This window comes from Miniopterus natalensis, chromosome 1 (genome assembly GCF_054644295.1).
Source record: "Miniopterus natalensis isolate mMinNat1 chromosome 1, mMinNat1.hap1, whole genome shotgun sequence".
Taxonomy (NCBI): domain Eukaryota; kingdom Metazoa; phylum Chordata; class Mammalia; order Chiroptera; family Miniopteridae; genus Miniopterus; species Miniopterus natalensis.
Window position 1 is genome coordinate 121,628,953 of NC_142081.1, and position 20,780 is coordinate 121,649,732.

The 20,780-nt window shown below is 37.3% G+C and overlaps 1 protein-coding gene across 1 annotated transcript in view; it reads right to left on the bottom strand.

The window, feature by feature from the left end:
* The window catches only part of DNAJC1 (DnaJ heat shock protein family (Hsp40) member C1), a 195,556-nt gene that overhangs the window by 20,980 nt on the left and 153,796 nt on the right, over positions 1-20,780 (bottom strand). Inside the window, exon 9 of the mRNA XM_087825451.1 lies at positions 11,886-12,005. Within this exon, the coding sequence (XP_087681577.1) occupies positions 11,886-12,005 (120 nt within the window). The remainder of the gene's footprint in view (positions 1-11,885; positions 12,006-20,780) is intronic.

A 20,780-nucleotide genomic window follows, 5' to 3' on the forward strand; every position in this document is an offset into this window, starting at 1 on the left:
TCCAATGTGCGTCAGACAGATCTCTCAGTGACATCTGTCACCCTAAAGATGTGCAAGGGCTCAAAGAATCCAGTAGGCTAGGCAGGTACCTTGTTCGTCTCTCTCCACTATTCTGCTGCTCCTCTAGCTGTGTCCTCTTAGGGAGAAGACAACCGAACCAGACAAAGGACAAGGGCCTCTGCGGGAGCTGAGGTCCGCGACAATAGTAAGAGGTGCTGTGCGAGTCCTCTGGGCAATGAAGCAGTCTTTGTTGAAGAGACAGTCTGGCAAGTGGTGCAATACTCCCAATGCCCTCCTGGACCTAGAAGCCAGCTGCCACCTAGACTCCCGAGGAAGGAGCAAGCTACTGTGCAGCACAAACGAGAGAACTTGGAGCACAGGTTAGGGTTAATGGAGAAGAGAGAAAGGGAGGGAAAATGGGAGACAGGGGGAACAAAGCCAGAAAGGTGATGAGAAAGAAAGAAAGCAACTGGAGGTGGCACGAGCAAGAGGGCACTGTGTAAGAGTACAGGCTGGTATGGGCTTTTAAGTTGCTTGTTAGACGGTGTTCCTCCCTTCCCCCTACAAAATCACTACGAATGTTCCTAGTGTGAGCTTCTGGCTCCACTTAATCTAGATCCACACCGTTACTGCCTTTGTAGGAGTGGATTCTTTCTGAGAAACTCAGTGTAGCACTGCACAAAGAGGGCACACTAGATGCAGGGATCTGAGGGAAGGAGAGTGGGTATAAGCCCTGGGAATGAAGAGAGACACTGGGAAGACGTTTAGACTTTCACAGGAAGTGGAATCATTGGTGGTCTTGGACAATTAGTCCTAGGCCTCTGAGAGGCAAGGAGGGTCCTTCTGAAATCTGGGTTACAACAATATGACAAGGATAAGGGGAAAGAGCAGTTCTAGAATGTAATGTAAGTGGCTCGCTATGTAATTTCAGGTACATCATCTAACATTTGTATGCCTCTAGATTTCCCACCTGTGAGTCTCCTGGAAATTCATTCCAGATCTATTGAGCTCTGTACCCACAGAATTATTAACTTATTATTTAGCAAGGTCACAGGATACAAGACTAATATACAAAAATCTATTGCATTTCTAAATATTAGCAATGAACAATCTGAAAGTGTAATTAAGAAAACAATTCCTTTACAATAACCTCAAAAAAAATTAAGATACTAGAAGTTCAAGAAGTTCTGGACTTATATACTGAAAACAACAGATAGGAATGAAAGAAGCTCTAAACAAATGGAGAGACATTCCATGTTCATGGATTTAGACATTCAAAATTGTTAAGATGGCAATCTCCACCCCAAATGATCTATGTATTTAATGCAATCCCCATTAAAAAGGTCTTTTGTAGAAATCGATAAGTTGATCCTAAAACTTATATGGAAACGCAAAGGATCCAGGCAGCCAAAATATTTAGTGAAAGAACAAAGTTGGAAGGATTTGTAGTGTCCACTTTCAAAATTTACCGTAAGGCTATAGTAATCTGGACAGTGTGTTTTCAGGATGGGCATACAGATCAACAGAATAGAACTGAGAGTACATAAATAAACCTTTACATTATGGCCAACTGATTTTTGTGAAAGTACTAAGACAATTCAATGGTAGAAAGAATAGCCTATTAACAGGTGGTTTTAAGACAACTGTATATCCATATGCGAAAAATAAAAAATGAACTTGACCTTAACAAGAAAAAATCAAGTGTTGGTGAGGATATGGAGAAACCACAACCCTCATGAATCTAACCAAGAGAAATAAAAATACACATCCATACAAAGACTTGTATGTTAATATTCATTGCAGCATTACTCATGATAGCCAAAAAGTGAAATAATCCAAATGACCAACTACTATAGTAGTTGTATAAACAAAATTTGGTATCATCCATACAATTGAATAATAGAAATAGACTATTGATACATGCTACAACATGGATGAACTTCAAACAACTTTTGCTGAAAGAAGCCAGATGCAAATAAGTTTTATACAATTCCATTTATATGTGATTTCCAGAGAAGGCAAATTTATACATATATGAAACGGATCCACGGTTGCCTGAGTTAGGAGAAGGGAGTGGGGAATGACTGCAAATTGGGCTGAGGAAACTTTTTGGGTGATGAGAATGTCTAAAACCGAATTGCAATTGCACACTACAAATTTACTAAAAAATCATACACTAACAGTGGGAAACTTTGTGCTATGTAAATTTTACCTGAGTGTTTCTGGTAAAAAGAGAGAACGAGATCTACTCTCAACAAAATTTAAAGTGTACCATATCTCTTTTAACTATAAGCACAAAATTGTATAGCAGATTTCTAGAACTTACTCTTCTTGCATAACTGAAATTTTATACTCTATGGAGAGCAACTCTCCATCCTCATGAGCCCCCGCTCCCCCAGCCCCTGGCAACCACCATTCTACTTGTTGCTACTATGAGTTTAACTATATTAGATACTTTATATAAATGGAATCATGTGGTATTTTGTCCTGTAACTGGCTTATTTCACTTATGTTCTTAAGGTTCCCTTATGGTGTCCCACAGTGCATAATTTCCTTCTTTTTATGGCTGAACAATAGTCCAGTGTGTGTGTGTGTGTATTTCTTTTATCCATTCATCTGTCAATGTACATGTGTGGTGCATCCACATCTGGACTACTGTGAATGGTGCTGTAATAAACACGAGAATGCATATATCCCTTAGAAACAGGGATTTCACTTCTTTTGGCTATATACCCAGAAGTGGGATTGCTGGGTTATATAGTAATCCTACTTTTAATTTCTTGAGGAACCTCCATACTGTTTTCCATAGTGACTGGGTCATTTGACATTCCCACCAACAGTGTAAAGGTTCCAATTTCTCTACATCCTTGTCATCTGGTGTGAGATATCTCACTGTCGTCCTGATTTACATTTCCCTGATGACTATTGCTTTGAGCATCTTTTCATATAACTGTTGGCCATTTTAAATCTTTTTTTTTTGAGGGGGGGTGGGCTGAGTTGTAGGAGGTCCTTATATATTTTGGAGATGAATTCTTGGTCAGATATGTAGTTTGCAAATATTTTCTCCCATTTCTTATGGTTACCTTCTCACTCTGTTGACTGTTTCCTTTGCTGTGGCAAAAGCTTTTCAGCTTAATATGTTCCCCTTTTTTGGGGGGTGTGTGTGTTTTTGTTGCTTATGTTTCTGGCATCAATGAAAATGCTGTCCAAGCTCAGTGTCACAAAGCTTTCCCCCTATTTCCTTCCAGCAGTTTTACAGTTTCAGGTGTTATGAGATTTTGAATTGACTTTTTGTATGGTGTAAGGGTCCAATTTCATTCTTTTGCCATGTGGACATCCAGTTTTCCCAACACCATCTGTTGAAGAGACTATCCTTTCCCCGTTGTGTCTTTTTGGCACCCTTGTTGAAGACCAGTTGACTATGTATGTGTGGATTTATTTCTGGGCTCTCTATTCTGTTCCATTGTCTTTTTTTAAATCCTCACCTGAGGATATTTTTTCCATTGCTTTTCAGAGAGAGTGGAAGGGAGAGACACACATCGATTGGTTGCCTGCCTCCCGCAAGTGCCCCGACCGGGGGTGAGCCTGCAACCCAGGTACATGCCTTTGGCCGGAACTGAACCCCTTCAGCCCGCAGGCTGCCGATCTAATCACTGAAACAAACCACCCCGGGCTATTCGTCTTCTTTATGCCAGTATCATACTGTTTTGATTATGTAGCTTTGTAATATTTTGTGAAATCAGGAAATGTGATTCCTCCAGTCTTTTCTTTCTTAAAATTGTTTTGACTATTTGGCCCCTTTTATGGTTCTGTATAAATTTTACAATTGTTTTTTCTATTTCTGTAAATCAATGAAGATTTTATAATAAATTTAAAAGAATGAGGTAGGCCTATATATACTGACATGGAAAGATAGTAAAAGTAAAATGTTTTGTTTTTTTAAATTTAAAAATGTAGTTTTAAAAATCAAGGTAATATATGTACATAGCTAAAGAAAAAAAAAGAGGCAGTACACACAACAAGGGCCTATGATGAAAAGCAATGTACCTCTATACCCAGAGGCACTCGTTTCTGTTCATAGTTCTCCTAACGGTTGCAAGTATTACATAGAAAGCATGCTTTTGGTATATTGTATCCTGAATCCAACCTCTTTTCCCCACTTCTACCAACAACCCCTGGTCCAGCTCATCATCTTTTGCATAGGCAATGAAATGAGTCTCTTACGTGGCCTGTCTTTCTGTTTCCACACTTTGCCTGCCACAGTGCCTTCTCCGCAAAGCAGTCAGAATGACTTTTAGATCTTGCACTCCTTTGCTCAAATTCTTCTAATGCTTTTCCATCTCACTCAGAATAAAACCCAACATTTTTGCCTTGGCCAATGAAGTCCTATTCGGTCTGGTCCTACACTACCTTTGGTCTCATCTGTAACCCTCTCCTACGCACTCCTTGTCAGTCATATTGACCTCTTTGCTGGACTGGCACATCCCAAGCATGCTCTTACCTCAAAGCCACAGTAAGTGCTGTTTCCTCTACCTGTAATGCTCTTTCTCAAACTCACTCCCTTACTTGCTTTGTGTCCCTGCTCAAATGTTACCTTAGAGAGGACTCTTTTTAGAATCCTTTTAAAAATTACAACTCCCTTAAGTTTCTAACCCCATACTTTTATTTTTCTTTTTTAAAAAAATATATCTTTATTGATTTCAGAGAAAGGGAAGGAGAGGGAGAGAGAGATAAAACATCAATGATGAGTGAGTCGTCATTGACTGGCTGCCTCCTGCATGCCCCCAACTGGGGATGAGTCTGCAGCCAGGGCATGTGCCCCAACTGGGAATCAAACTGTGATTTCCTGGATCATAGGTCGATGCTCAACCGCTGAGTTATGCCTGGCCGGGCTGCTTTATTTTTCTTCATAGCACTTGTCACTATCTACAGTTTTTCTCTTCCTCTATGCATTCAGGTTCTCTGCATCATGCTTCTCCGCCATCCCTTAGGGCAATTGTCTTTGCCTGCATTATTGCAGTTTAGCTGCAGGCAAAAGGGTATTCCAGCTTAGTGGAAGGGAAAAGTAAATAAGAGCTCCTATGAACACACATTACTTCAATTATGTTCCTCTGAAAAGAAATTAGTACCCTAACCACAGCAGAGCTTGGGGATGGGGAGGGAGCAATGCCTGGAAGTTCAGTGTTGCTGGGCAAATATATGCTTGACTACAAATCTAGTACTAGACAAAAAAAGAACATATTTTGTGAACAACTTATCTTAGTCTTCCACAATTTGATTTTTAAAAATTGATAAACCTTCTGGTAAAATAAATGTTTAAAATATGAAGAGTTATTATGAAAGGTCTTATATAATTATGATCTGATCAACATTACTCAACCTAGAGACAAGTGCTATGCTGTGATCACATTTCTTGTGTTGTTCCAAAGAGAATGTTCTCACTACCAAATTCTTTTGCTTTCTATCACTCTACCTTTTAGTGCACTTTAATTTGGACTATGCCTTTTTTGGTATGGTTTTCTGTTGTTTATGGAGTTTCTAGATGCCTTTTTTCCATATATGTAACTTTTCCCAAGTTCTCAGCCATATTACCTAGTATATAAAAACTCCCTGTCTCCCAGGGGTGCTCTCACACAGTTCTTCATTCTTGTATTTGAAAATGGACTTATTGTGCTCTTGGTTGGCTAAACCACTGTGGGGTCTTGGAGTCTGTTTATTGGGCTGGACCCACTATTCCTTGGTATCTCTGTCTTTTTTTTTTTAACTTATCTTTTTGGCTGAAGCTCAGTTTCAGGAAACTTTCTAAGAAAGACTATGAGTCCTTGCCCCATGTATTTACCATCACACTTGGTCTCTTCTGGATTCAGGACCATTTCCCCTCAGAACTGTGAAGGCATTGTTCCTTGTCTCCTAGAATCTAGTGTCACCAAGCAACCTGATGTCACCACGATTTGCCTCATTTTGGAGGTTTCTTCTCTCTAGAAGCTTTAAAGATCTACGTAGTCTCAGTGTTCATACATTTTCCCAGCACCTTTTCCATGTATCCTACTTGACTTTGGAAGGCTCTTACAATTTGTTTTCAGGTGTTCCTACCTGGAAAACGTCATTATATTACTTAATTAAAAAAAAAAAAGTTTTAAATTGATTTTTAGAGAGAAAGGGAGAGAGAGACAGAAACAGCGACGTGAGAGTGATGTGAGAGTGAAACATTGATCGGCTGCTTCCTGCATGCCCCCTATTGGAGACTGAACCCGAAACCCGGGCATGCACCCTGACCAGGAACTGAGCCGGCAACCAACTGAGCCACACCAGCCAGGGCATTATATTATTTATTGAATAGTATTCTTGTGTCTGTTTTCTCTATCTCTCTCATTGGAACTCTTAATCAGATTTGGAGCTCTTGGACCTCTTGGACTTATTCTTTTCTATAATATTTTAAAATTGCTTGTCCTTTTATTTGGCTCTCTAGGGGATTTTCTTGATAACTTTCAATCATTCTACTTCCTTCTAGTAGTAATGGTGTCCATCAGGGAAAACTAGATAATTAATTGCTAATCTGTCCACTGGCCTGGATAGAGTTTTGCTATATGTTATATGATTTCTGTGCCAGAAGTTTATAGATTTGCATTCCATGTCATCATTTCTATCTCAGCACTGAACAGAATCACACAGCACAGGATATATATACCCAATTAATAAACCACCAAAACCTCATAATATTTTTACATATCTAAATGCAAAAATCCTAACAATTATCAAATCAAGCCCAGCTATTTATTCAAAGAATAAATTATATGACCAAGTCAAGAGATGTTACAAATTATTATTTGTAGATGATAGGACTATCCTAAAATTCTAATGAATTACCACAAATTGTATTTGAAATAAGACCAGTAAGTAAGGAGGCAAGTTACAAAAATCAGTGCCATTGCACTTTCCACTTATTTGACAGGCAGTCAAATAAGTTTTGAAAAACAAAAGGGATCTCTGTCACATACTGCCAGTGGCATTGTAGTATATTGTTACAACCTGTCTGGGGGCCAGTTTTAGAGACATCAAAGTTTCTGAAAACATCCATATTCTTGATCAGCTCTACTTCTAGGAATATAAAGTAAGAAAACAGATATAAGTGGAAAGATGAAAAAACAAACAAAACCCCACAAAACACAGACATCCCAGTAAAACAGCAAAAAAAGGAAGCCATTTAAATGAAAATCAGTAGGATGCTCCTTAATTATATCAAGAAAACATGAGAATTATGTAAGGGTTTAGAAAAATGATGAGGATCTTTCATGGAAAGAAGCTCATGTTTCACAGCACAGTGAAAAGGGCAAGATATAGATTAATACTGTTAAAATTATGATAGTCATATACCTATATGGAAGACTAAAGTCTAAAATGATACATAACAAAATGTTTACAGAAGCCATTTTTTATTGTGGCTGATTAGAAAAATGTTTTACTTCAGTGTACTTTTTAGTTTCTTCTTTTTTATGAACATAGTTTTACCAATAAAAAATCTAATGATAAGTCTCTAGACAAATTTAAAGTGTTTTTCATATCCACAGCAAGAAAACAGCATTAAATAGTGCTAAGAACATATTAGAGGAATCAAAATATCTGGTGGTGTCCCAACCCTAATAGTTGTGTCACCTTGAACAAACACCTTAGGAGTTTACTCAACTGTAAAATGGTTGCCTAATCTATCTCACAATGCTGTTGTGAGGATCAAGTAAAATAATGGCTTGAAAAATGTAAAATACTATGAAAATAAATGATAGAATAATCAATATTATCACTTAAAGTAGTTAAACATAAAAATGTAGCCTTGCTGCCTGGCCAGTGTGGCTCACTTGGTTGAGCATCATTCGTGCACAGAAGGGTTGTGGTTGGCAGTTTAATTCCTAGTCAGGGCACATGCCCAGGTTGTGGGTTTGGTCCTGGTCGGGGTATGGGAGGCAACAGATTAATGCTTCTCTCTTTCTCCCTTTCAAATCAATAAAAACATTTAAAAAAAGGATCAGCCCTGCCAGCGCAGCACTGTGGTTGCGCATCGACCTATGATCCAGGAGATCACGGTCCGATTCCCGGTCAGGGCACATGCCCGGGTTGTGGGCTCGATATTTGGCAGGAGGCAGCAGATCAATGACTGACTCATCATTGATATTGCTCGAGCTCTCTCCCTCTCCCTTCCTCTCTCTCTGAAATCAATAAAAATATTTTTTAAAAAAGGATCACTTGTAACCCAACTTTACAAAAAAAAAGAACCTGAAGTCTCCTATAAAAATACAAGTGTGTATATTTGGTAACACATTAAATTATTTTCTATTAATATCAAATTAAAAATTGGTTATTTGATTAGCTAGTGACTCATCTTGCAAGAAGAATGGAATAAAGGACCCATTCCTTTCTAAAATTTAAATTTTTTAAGGTCCAGGGGTTGAGAGGGTGAGGGCAGAAGGGATGGAGAGAGGAGTATGTGACCAGGCTGAGATCAGGAGATCTTCTAGAGCAAGAAGCCTGGTTACGAGGGTGACGGGGATGAATGAAGATGGAAAATGAAAAAGATCATCCTTGTCATCTTTACAACGTGTGTAGGACTAGTATGACTCTAAAAAGTTATAGCAGTAACATACTTGCCAAAATAACGACTACATGTTTAGTTCACTGATAAACTATAACGTTGATTTTCTATTGAACAACCCACTTACATATTTTTGAAACAAGTATCACAGCATACAAATTTCCCCCAATAGGCATCTCTTTTATCTCCTTGTTATAGTGACAGAAAATAAAATTGAGGATTTTATTATTTCCCTCCTTTTCCCTCTCATATGGGGACATTCATCTAACAACACACCTCTTACCTCTCACTGTGGTACTAAGATAATTGTAAGAGTCTGTTTAAATCTACCCACCTGTCTTTTGTTTGGCTGCCTACCTGGGCCTTTTCCAAGCAGGCAGAAAATCTCCAATCAGGCTGTTATCACAACCAGAACGTAAGAGATTAGTGACCACGGAGAGCAGCAGAATCAGTTTACATCCTTTCAGGCCAGATAATGATACCACCTCATGAGCAAGAACTCTGGGGCTCCCTGACCTTAATTTAGAAAACCTGCAGTTAATAATCACATTAAAGTTGGCTTTACATGCCAGGCAGCTTTTGTTTCCTATGTTGTTTTTACAATTCAAGTGTCCTCTGTGGTTATCAGTTATTTGCTGAAAGGCATATATTAACACTGAAAAAATTTAATCTACAATAAAATAGGTCTTACAATTTAGGTATATCTGAGTTAAAATACACTTTGCATTAATTTTATTTACAGAGTTAATAACATTGCTTGTATTTATCTGGAGTAGAATTTAGCAATTTAACTCATTAATTATGACAATTAATACACTGAAAACTCCTTTCTTAGTTGAGGAATTAAATGCGTTTTTCACTGTAATCTGTCAACCTAAATCAAGACTATAAAGATCCCACCAGGGCCACACTCTCACCCCTCCCCAAAAAGGTCAATTGTTTCTCAAAGGAAAGAGAACTAACCCTGCAGCTACAAATTTAGCAAGGAAAAGGGGTCAAAAAACAGATGTGTAGAGCTGGGGAGAATTGGTACAGGTGATCAGGTCAGTATGCAGAGGTTCCGAGGACAGCAAACTGAACTTGCCCTCTTTTTCATAATCAAATACTTAATGAAAACAAATTTAATTAACACCATAAGCCAAAAAGTGATCTTATAATGTGTGCCTAACGTTTAACATTGTAGTAAAGGAACCTATATTCGCCAAACTCATTTCAGCTGCGTCAATGTAATTTACTGTGTGTTCACTAAAATGAGTTATCTAAGCCTTCAGACACCTGTTCTCTTTTAGAGAGTAATTTACAGTTGTGTGTGTGCAGTTAGTGAAATGAAATGTACAGGCCAGCTACGGAGATGAAGCTCACAGAATGAAAATGTAGTGAGTCTATACATGTACTGAAATAGAGAAAAGTTACAATGGCATTTTTGGTGCCAAAAAGTTCAGGTATACTAAATATTGATATACTAAATACTGAACTAATACTTGGAGGAAAAGAAATCTCAAAAAGTCACATTTGCTACTTCCATGATAGGAGGAGAAATATCTATTACAGACATGGGATTAGTCTCCCTTCAGTTTTGGCAAAGAGAAAACTATGGCAGTTTCCAGAAGAGAAAAATTTGAAACATATGGAATGAATTTGCAGAAGTTTGAAAAGGTGTCTTTGCCTACAGGGAGACTGCTGCACTAAGACAGCTTTTGTAAATTATTAGATTTTCTAGATCTATGATATTAGCTAGCCATCTCAAACTTCTGTTGGTTACATCATGTATATTCTTGGCATTGAAACTTTCGTCTCTCTCCTCTTAAAAATATAGATTATAATGACAACAAATTAATTTGAAATACTGCTCTATTCAATATCCTAGCTGCCTTTGGCATTATTACTTGTAAGGTCTCATAGAAATATTATTTAAAAAGTTAAAAGCACTGCTGTCTTCAAAAGAGACACTAAATTAGTGAGCTATTATTTCTCATTAGGCAATTAACTAAAAATTTGAGCCCTATTAAGCCAATGTTTTCTAACTTTTTTCTTAATCATTATATTAACAGTGCTTAGCTGTTTAATTAGAGGGTCATGGTACTTAAAACATATCTTTATGGTTCTTTTCCAGTCACCTAAGACAACTGGTCTCCTCATAAACAGCAAAAAAAAAAAAAGTTATAAGATACAAGAGCTGTTTTTCCACATGATCAGACTTTTACTCTAAAGCCAAGATAATACAAACATCTTATAAAAATTCAAATCGTAGTATTTTAAGTGTAACTTTAAAGACATTAAAAACATCATTCCTACATATAATTTTAAATTCTCAAAAAGTTGTAGTTTACTACAAAAAGATAAGATAGTATTTTATGTAACAAGCTTTACTGTTTGGTAGTTGTGCTTTTAATAATTTTCCAGGGTTTTAAAATTGTTCATTATCAAAAAAAGCCCAAAATATACTAATGGAATTGAGGAGGACATTTGAATCTTTGCTTTCAGTAACCGCTTAAATATTTTAGATCTATTGGATTTAAAGTAAATACTTTAAGTAAATTCAGTAGAGAATTTATTTAGTAAAGAATATTTACTATCATTTGTGAAACTAAGGATCATATTGATGAAAATAAAAATGTCTCTCAATTTCAAGTAAACATTTACTGTGTAGCACTTGTCAGGCACTGTGGTAGGTGCTTTGATAAGATTCTCTACCTTAAATTTCCTAAGTAAAAGCACCCAAAGTGTTAAATCTAAAACTTTCCAGGTAAACACTTTGTTCTTGAAATGTCAGGTATGGCCAATCATATTACATGTATATATTTTTGCAGGGATGTTAACTTGTCAAAATAGATGGTAGGCATCATTCTTGAAATAAAAACAAACATTATAGGAATACTGTTCATTTAATTAATGTACACCACCTGTCTAAATACCTACAGCAAGCAATCTGTATAACTCAATGTTAAAAAGATCCAGTTGAAATATACCTTCTCCACCCCCCCTTTTTTTTTTAGTATAACTTCTCTAATTCTGATCAGTGTGAGAACTATTTTTTCCCCACAGCTGAAGGGGTCACTCTAAATACAAAACTAGCTCAAGTCTCTAAACACCAGAATTCCTCAAACAGCTGTTAATTGTGGACCGTGGGACTAGCTGAAATCTGCTTCTTGCTTATTTTGTTAATAGTTCACTTCCAGGTCCTAAAAGGATCGTAGGCTTTTTCCAAAGATAATGTCGGAGGCATTTATGTCTGCCTTCTACATAGTTGGCTTGTTCTGGTTTTTCACTCTCCATACAATGCAAATCTGAGTGAACTCACATCTGTCACCGATCGACCCAATTCGTGAGCAATCTTTTCCCATCGACCTGGGGTCCCTCCTGGGAACTTAACCATACTTCTTGTCAGCTGGCTGAGGTCCTCTTCTGTCCATTCAGGTGCCTGCAAAACATTAAAGAAAAAAAAGATAATTTAAAGAATGTTTGCTAATACATTTAAGAAACCTGTGCAACAAACTACTGGCAATATGTTTTCTGCAAAAACAGTAATATTACGATGTATCTAATAGTTCAGATAGAGGCCTGAGTTGCATATTTAACAGATGCAAAGCTCTAGGCAGCCTTTTAAATTTTCCTATGTACACCAAATAAAAAAGCAGAAATACTGTGAAGTCAGGCTTTTGAAGACATTTGTAAAAAAAATGGAAGTCAGTTTTGCATTAGAGTGAGAAAGCATCCACAAAGCCCACGAAATGCATTGTGTATCACTGCTACTTAACAAATGCCTCATAAATGGGGACTATAAAAGGTTTTCAAGTTTTAATAAAAAGTATAAGGTTTTTTTTTCTTTCTTTAAGTATAAGCATAAATGAAATGTCAACAAGTAAATGTAGAGATCAAGAATCAAAACAGACAAAGATCTATATTTTGTTCATTCTAAGTAACAATATTCTAAATATCATGTATTTTCAAAAAGTTTAACTTATCAAATGCAAAATTTGGGAACAGAAATAAAATTAGAAATTCATGTGACCAAGACTTAAACCATCAAGTCCATGCAAAGCAACATTTCATTTTTGAGAAGGCAAATAGCTCCTCAAAGTTGATCAAATTTTTAATTTGAATAATAAAATACCTGAAATATTACGGAATCTTTTTTACAAAAGCAAACATTCTAAGACCAAGCACATTCTCTTCATTTTCAGCACTACCACCTGGTCAAACCCAAAGCTGAGCAAAGCAAAAGAAACTATTATCAAATAACAAACAAACATGTTGTAATTATTTTACATTACATTTCAGCATTAAACTATTGCCTTCCAGAGGCAGTAACCACTCTGGTATTAAACTCTAGGAGTCAGCAGAGAGATGGAGGAAGCCCACCTTATTTTCCTTTAATTAAAAAGAAAGAAAAAAAGAAAGGAACCCTTTGAGACAAATACCTTTTCTAATCACCATTTCCGATAATGAACAAGCATACGTCAGGCCGTCTGCATTACAGAACCATCAGCATAGAACAGTCAGAGGTGAGTGACCCCAGGGACTATCTCCACAGCTATAGCAAAGCTTCTCCCTGACACTAATCCTCCCTGTCATTCTCCCACTGTGTTCTAACCACACTGACATCCGCCTGCCTCACTGCAAGCTTAACGGGGCCCTTCCTGACTTTTTACTGTCTCCCCCAATCAATGGTTCAAGCGTGCTCTTTTCACCAAGTCCAAATGGCAGCTTCACTCATAATCAAAGTGCACTGCCCCTGTTAAAGGGCTTTCCCAAAGGCTCTCCCATTTGCATTCATTTGCAAAGCAAACTACTTTTATTCACTTTGTTCTGCTATCAAGAATGTTCCCTGAAGCAGATAAATTGGCATAAATACAACCTGCCACTTAAGAGTCAGTAAATAATAGCCAATAGTGGGGAGGATTTTATCAATCATTCTATTTTGTATCCACTAAAAGCTGAAAGCCTCGAACATATTCATCAGTACAACCCTTACGATCCATGCATAAATTCACATAAAAAGGTAGCCTACATTGGGTATGGTTGAAAATTCTTTGGTATTTAATGACTATCAGAAATCTAATTCTCCATATCAGGTAATTAAAATTTCACACTGAAAGTTTATTATTTTCTTTCTTTTTGCTTGTTTTTACTTTGTTTAGGGGAAAAAGTATTCTTCAGATATCATTCAGAGGGACATAACTGGATTTTCAAGGAAAGCATATTTTTATTGCTAAAAAGTTGAAACTTTAATACCTATACTAGTTGGTCTCAGAAATGCTAGAGAGTTAAGAATTTAAATATAAGCTTATAGTACAAAGTCATACCAAAAAGAGCATTAAGTTGATACTGCACAAAGTATTCAAACTATACAGTAGTATATCAACGTAATTTCACACTAAATTAAATCATCTTATTTCTGCATTAATTATACCAAATATTTTTGGAGCAAACAAAATTGTCTAAAATGTCAGTAATATATAGGCATTATTTTACATAGTAAGCTAATTTGTTAAAATAATTTCTACTTTTAAGAGAATGGTTTTCCAAATATGCTGCATATATGAGCAATGGGCTCTAAAACTCAGTCTGATTTTAATTCCTTGTTAATAAAATGAGTCTAAAAGTATAGTGCCACTTTTTCTGGGAAGGAAAAATTTTAAATCAAATATTTGGACTGGTATCCTGAAAAATCATCGACTGCTAGGACAATCTTTCTTTTTAGTTTCATAGTTATTTCATGGCCATGATTTATATTACTAATATTAAAAGAAAGAGATCAATAATAATTAGGACCATAATCTGCAACCTTTGAGAGAATCCTTTTAGCAAGTCATTATTCCCTCTACTACAGCTGTAAGGCACTGCAGTGAATGTGCAATTCCTCGGCAATAGTTAGTTGTGTCTTTAGAAGCAACAGAGCCTACTGTGATCCAGCCACTAGGGCAGCTATGAGGGTGGCCATGGTGTGAATGTATTCTCCTTGTTCTAATCTGGAGCCAACTGTAGCTGTGAAAGTCAAATGAATGCATAAGCATACTGCTTTGCCACGTAAAACCATGTGTGTCCATTATTACCGAGACACTGGGCCAAAAATTCATCTCTGTAGTTAAGTAATGGAAGATACCACATGGTGTGGGGACAGCTGTTGTGACTATACAAGCATTCCAATTTTGCATCAGAAAAGCCCCACTCTGGGAATAAATTTCCATACTCAATACAAAATAAAAAGTAAGTTTTCAAATTACTCAATATTTTTATGTAATGACCCAAAAGTAAGAGCTGATATGAAACTTTAAATTATATTCCCAAATAATGTCCCTTTGGTATAAATTTTCGTTAGAAAACCAGCTATGTCAGAGATTTGGTGCCCTTGAAAATCCTTACTATTTGGGGGTACAGGAGTTGGAGGCTGTAGCAAAAAGCACATTTTATTTTTAAAGTAATCTATACACACTTTCCCTCTCACAGCTTTAGACTATAAAATGTTAATTAAAAAGGTCATGCAATTTATTTGGCACTGAAAATTTACCGCCAAATTAAAAGAAAAAAATTTAAATGTAATTATTTATTTTCATACTTGAATGACAAAAGGTCCATATCTATCTAATAAGTAGTAGATACCGAAACTCCCTAATGAATAATATTTCTATTGAAATAATCTGTTAATAATCATTATTTATATAATTAAGTTATAATTTTGGGCCCAGTAATTTTTAATATATTCAGCTCAACTCATAAAGTCTATGGATGAAAAAGGAGCCACATACTAAACCTGACAAGCTAAGGGGAGGCCTAATGGCGGCCTTACAAACTCAAGACCTAAAGTAAGCATATAGAATGGTCTGATATTAAAACTTTTCAACTAAAAGCAGTTCATGGTGGGTAGGCATGTCCTAGGCTGGTATTTTTCCCTAACAAAGGTCAACCTTTACCGTAACTGAGCCGTATGTTGTCTTTTTTTGCATCAATGATAACATACCTGGTAACAGTAACTTTGGAATGTCAAAGTAATTTCCTTTTTTTCTGGACCCCTCAAAGCACAACCACCAAGAGCAGAGACCACATATGCCCTCATTGTTGTTGTTATGCTGATTGTTGACTGTTAACTATCCTATACCCACAAATGTAAAAGTATGCATCTATTTGATTTACCTTTCATCCAGTCCCAGAGATATCACCCCCACCCTGCCTTTGCTTTCAATGTATAAAATAAGGTGGCAAAACTGCCACTCTCTGGAGCATTTTCTTAATCTGCTGAGATTTTGCTTCCCGGCAACTGTCAGTTTGGCTCGAATAAACTCATAAAAATTCTTACAGGTTTGGATGTTTCTTACAATGACATATCTCAGAAATGTTACCTAAGAAATAATATCCCTTACATAGCATCAACCAGTTAAAATATCAGATGTATATCCAATAATCTGGTTGATTTACCTAGTAATTGAATAATCTGCTATCCTCTAATTCTATGTTCTATATTGACTTTGTGTTTTAGAATGTCTATTTGGCTTTCACCTACACGTTTTCCTTTCCAATTTCACTATATATGTGGATAAATGGTATATAAAAAAGAAGCAAACAAGAGAATTAAAAACAAACCATTTTAAATGTCTTTTCACTCTTAGGAAGAGAAACTCTTATTTGAAGAAAGCTTGCAACTCATCTCAAACAATTGTTCTAATGTCGTGATCCTTTAGCAGCAATCAGTATTTCATGCTGTGTCCACAAGGTCTCTTCATCTATGTTTTAGCTGCCTTGCCAAAAAAGTGGGCCCATTTGGACCAGTTATCGTAAAGTGTGTTCTTTGGGTTGGCACTGTTACAGTTGTAACTAGCTAGTTATTAATAATAGGAAGAAAGCAAAGGGGAGGCCAGACATAAGCATGGTCATCTGGGCAGCTTCACAAGGAAGCTGCAACTTCACCCTTCCCAGGGAACCCCTGGTTCATACCCTGCAGATCACTGGGAGAAGGGGGTCCAACAGAGGGGGAGATGGGCGCATGCAAGTGAAGTCAGGATGATGTAGGAAGCAGTGTGCTTGTCAGTCTAGCCTGGGGAACCATGGATTGGCTAAAGGGACGGCGCCACTGCAAGGGTGTGAAATTCTGAAAGAGTCATTGGTTAAGCTCCTAGTTAAAATCCCCAAGGAAACTGTTGTTCTCTTGTTCCCCCCCTTGCCTCACTCCTGCTTCCTTGCTCTTGCTTGCTCTGTGACCTGTGCCGTCCCACCATGTAGCTCTAGAGGTCGCATGGCCAACCCCGCACGCAACGGACTGCAGCTGGGAACACAAGCTAAGCCAGCCAGATGCTGGACTGGACTGTGCTTTAATACGGAGCAAAGACTCTGGGTAGTGGCTTTAATCCTGACCCTGCTGAAGACAAAATAGGACATTTTCCATGGTGGGACTGAGTGAGATGGCATCTTGAAGGAGAAACCCCTTAATGTTACTTCATCAACAAAGCTTTCCACAATCCTTCATCTTCCCATGGGGGCCTCAGGAAATTCTTGTTCCTGTGGCGCCCTAAGAAGCCCACTTCCACCAGCAACAGGTGGGATCATGGATCGCACCCCAATGATAACATCAACCTGAAAATTGTTACCCATCTGTGACAAAGTAAGTTCAGAAACATAAAGATTAGAAACAGAGGGATTTAATACTGCCACAACAACCAAGTATGTGGTCAGTGAACTCTTTTTTTATTTTAAAAATATTTTTATTGATTTTTTTAGAGAGCGAGGAAGGGAGAGGGAGAAACACTGATATGAGGGTGGGACATTGATCATCTGCTTCCTGCATGGCCCCTGCTGGGAATCGAGCCCACAACATGGGCATATGCCCTGCTGGCGAACTGAACCAGCAAACTTGCCATCATGGGAAGATGCCCAAACAACTGAGCCACACCAGCCAGGGCTCAACTCTTTTAAAACAGAACATAGCCAGTTGGGGTGTTGTGAAATTAGAATGAGAGGAATCACATGAAGAGTGAGCTGCATTCTTGTTAGGCACAACAGGACGAGATTGGTCAGCAACAAACGAAAGTAAAAATTTTTACAACCTGTTCTTTCACTACAGATAGTTTGAGAAACACTACTCAAGACAATGCAAATAGATCAAATTCCTCTTTAACTCCTTGTTTGGGAGCAAGAGGAAATAAATCCCCCTTGAGAAGTGAACAAAAAAACATGCTTAACTTATTCCTTTTAAAAATATATTACGCCACCAAGCATTATGGTGATTTGGCACACCATAAAAGATAACTAATACAGGAGATTAGTTTAGGCATAGGAAACAGCAAATTGCAAAGACCTTGAGGTGGGAGCATGTCTAAAATTTAAGGAACGGCAAGATGACCTGTGCGGCTGGAGCACAACAGGCAAAGAGGGCAGGGGGAGGACATGAGGCCAGAGAGGTAAGGCGGTAAAATCAAAGGGCTTAGAGGCTGCTGTAAGGCTCACTTCCTCTGCATGACACCCACGGCTATAAGGGGGATTTTATTTTTCATTAAGTTATAATTGACATACCACATTATATTAGTTTAAGGTGTACAACATAATGGTTTGATATTTGTATATAATGTGAAATGATCATCATAAGTCTAGTTAACATCTACCATCATACATAGTTAAGGAATATTTTTTCTTGTGAAGAGAACTTTTAAGATTTACTCTCTTAGCAACTTTCAAATATGAAATATAGTATTACTACAGTCACCATGCTGTATATTATATTTCCATTACTTATTTTATAACTGGAAGTTTGTACCTTTTGATTTCCTTCATCCATTTGACCCACGCCCTGCACACCATTCCTGCAACCTCTAGCAACCACCAATCTGTGCTCTGTAATATTTCTGTGGTGTCAGTTGTTCCTTCTCTATCATTTCTGATTTTATTTAGGTCTTCCCTTTTTTTTCTGCATGAGTCTGGTTAAAGGCTTCTCCATCTTGTTTATCTTTTCATAGTATCAGCTCTTGGTTTCACTGATTTTTTAAAAATTTATTGATTTTAGAGAGAAAACATCAACTGGTTGTTTCACTTATTGATGTATTCCTTGGCTGATTCTCGTACGTGTCCTGATGGGGGTCGAACCCATAACCTTGGTGTATCGAACACTGTAACCAACTGAGCCACCCAGTCATGGCTTCATTGATCCTTTGTATTTTTTTTTATTTCATTAGAATCCATTTCATTTATTTCTGCTCTGATCTCTATTATCTCCTTTCTTCTCCTCACTTTGGGATTTGTTTGGTCATCTTTTTCTAGTTCCTTCAAGTTAAAGTTAGACTGAGATTTTTGTTTCTTGAGGTAAGCCTGTAATGCTATGAATTTTCCCACTGCTTTTGCTGTGTCCCCTAGATTCTGGGTTGTTGTTCTCATTTTCATTTATTTCAAGGTACATTTTGATTTCTTCCTTGATCTCATTTGTTAACCCAATCATTGGTTTAGTAACATATTATTTAGCTTTAATGTGTTTTTCAGAGTTTTCTTCCTTTGTGATTAATTTCTAGTTTCATGTCATTATGGTCAGAGAATATGCTTGATATAGTTTCAATTTTCTTAAATTTACTGAGACCTGTTTTGTGTCTATACTATAAAATGTGGTCTATCCTATAAAATGGTCCACATGCACTGAAAAAAAATGTATATTCTGCTGTACTGAGGTGAAATGCTCTGAATATATCAATTAAATCCACCTGATCTAGTGTGTCATTTAAGGCCATCGTCTCCTTGTTAATTTTTTGTCTGGAAGAGCTACCCATTGATGTCAATGGGGTGTTAAGATCTCATACCATGACTGTATTACTGTCAATCACTCTCTTTATGTTCATCAAGATTTGCTTTACATATTTAGGTGCTATTATGTTGGATGCATAAATGTTTACAAGGTTTATATCCTCTTGTTGGATTGTTCCCTTTATCATTATGTAGTATACTGTACTACTTTGTGTCTTACTATAGCCTTTGTTTTTTAAAAAATACATTTTTATTGATTTCAGAGAGTGGAAGGGAGAGGGAGAGATAGAAACATCAGTGATGCGAGACAGTCATTGCTCGGCTGCCTCCTACATGCCCCCTGCTGGCAATCGAACTGGGAATCGAACCTCGATCTCCTGGATCATAGGTCAATGTTAAACCGCTGAGCCACACCAGCTGAGCTAGCCTTTGTTTTAAAGTCTATTTTGTCAGATATAAATATTGCTACTCCAGCATTTTTTTTCCCCTTTCCATTTGCATGAAATATCTTTCTCTATCCCTTTACTTTTAGTCTGTATGTATCTTTCATTTTGAGGTGGGTCTCTTGTAGACAGCATGTATATGAGTCTTGTTTTCTTCATCCATTCAGCTACCCTATGTCTTTTGAATGGAGCATTTAAGCCATTTATACTTAAAGTGATTCTTGTTAGGTAAGTATTTATTGTCATTTTATTCTTTTAACTGTTTCCCTGTCTCTCCCCCCCCCCCCGCCCCCCACCTCTTCTTTTTCTTCAAGAATACCCTTTAACATTTCTCGTACTATTGGTCTGTTGGTAATGAATTCCTTTAGCTTTTTCTTGTCTGGGAGGCTCACTATTTCTCCTTCAATTTTAGATAACTTTGCTGGGTAAAGTAGTTTTGGTTGTAAGTCCTTGCTTTTCATCACTCTGAATATTTCATGCCAATCTCTTTTGGCCTGAAATGTTTCTGTTAAGGAATCAGGTGACAGTCTTATGGGGGAGGAGCTCCCTTGTAGGTAACTAGCTGTCTTTCTCTTGCTGCTCTAAAAAATTATATCTTTGTCTTTAACCTTTGCCATTTTAATTATGATGTGTCTTTGTTTGGGCCTCTTTAGGTTCACCTTGTTTGGGACTCTGTGAGCTTCCTGGACTTGTGTGTCTTTTTCCTTCACCAAGTTGAAGTTTTCAGTCATTAATCCTTCAAATATGTTCTCAATCACTTAATGTGCTCTCTCTCTTTTCCTTCTGGTACCCCTATAATGCACATGTTGTTATGTTCAGGTTGTCCAAAAGTCCCTTAAACCATCCTAATTTTTTAAAAAAGTATATCTTCATTGATTTCAGAGAGAGGGAGGGAGGAGAGAGAGAGAGAGAGAGAGAGAAACATCAATGATGAGAGAGTTGTCACTAATCGTCTGCCTTCTGCATGCCCCCGACTGGGCATTGAGTCTGTAACCTGGGCATGTGCCCTGACTGGGAATCAAACCACGATCTCCTGG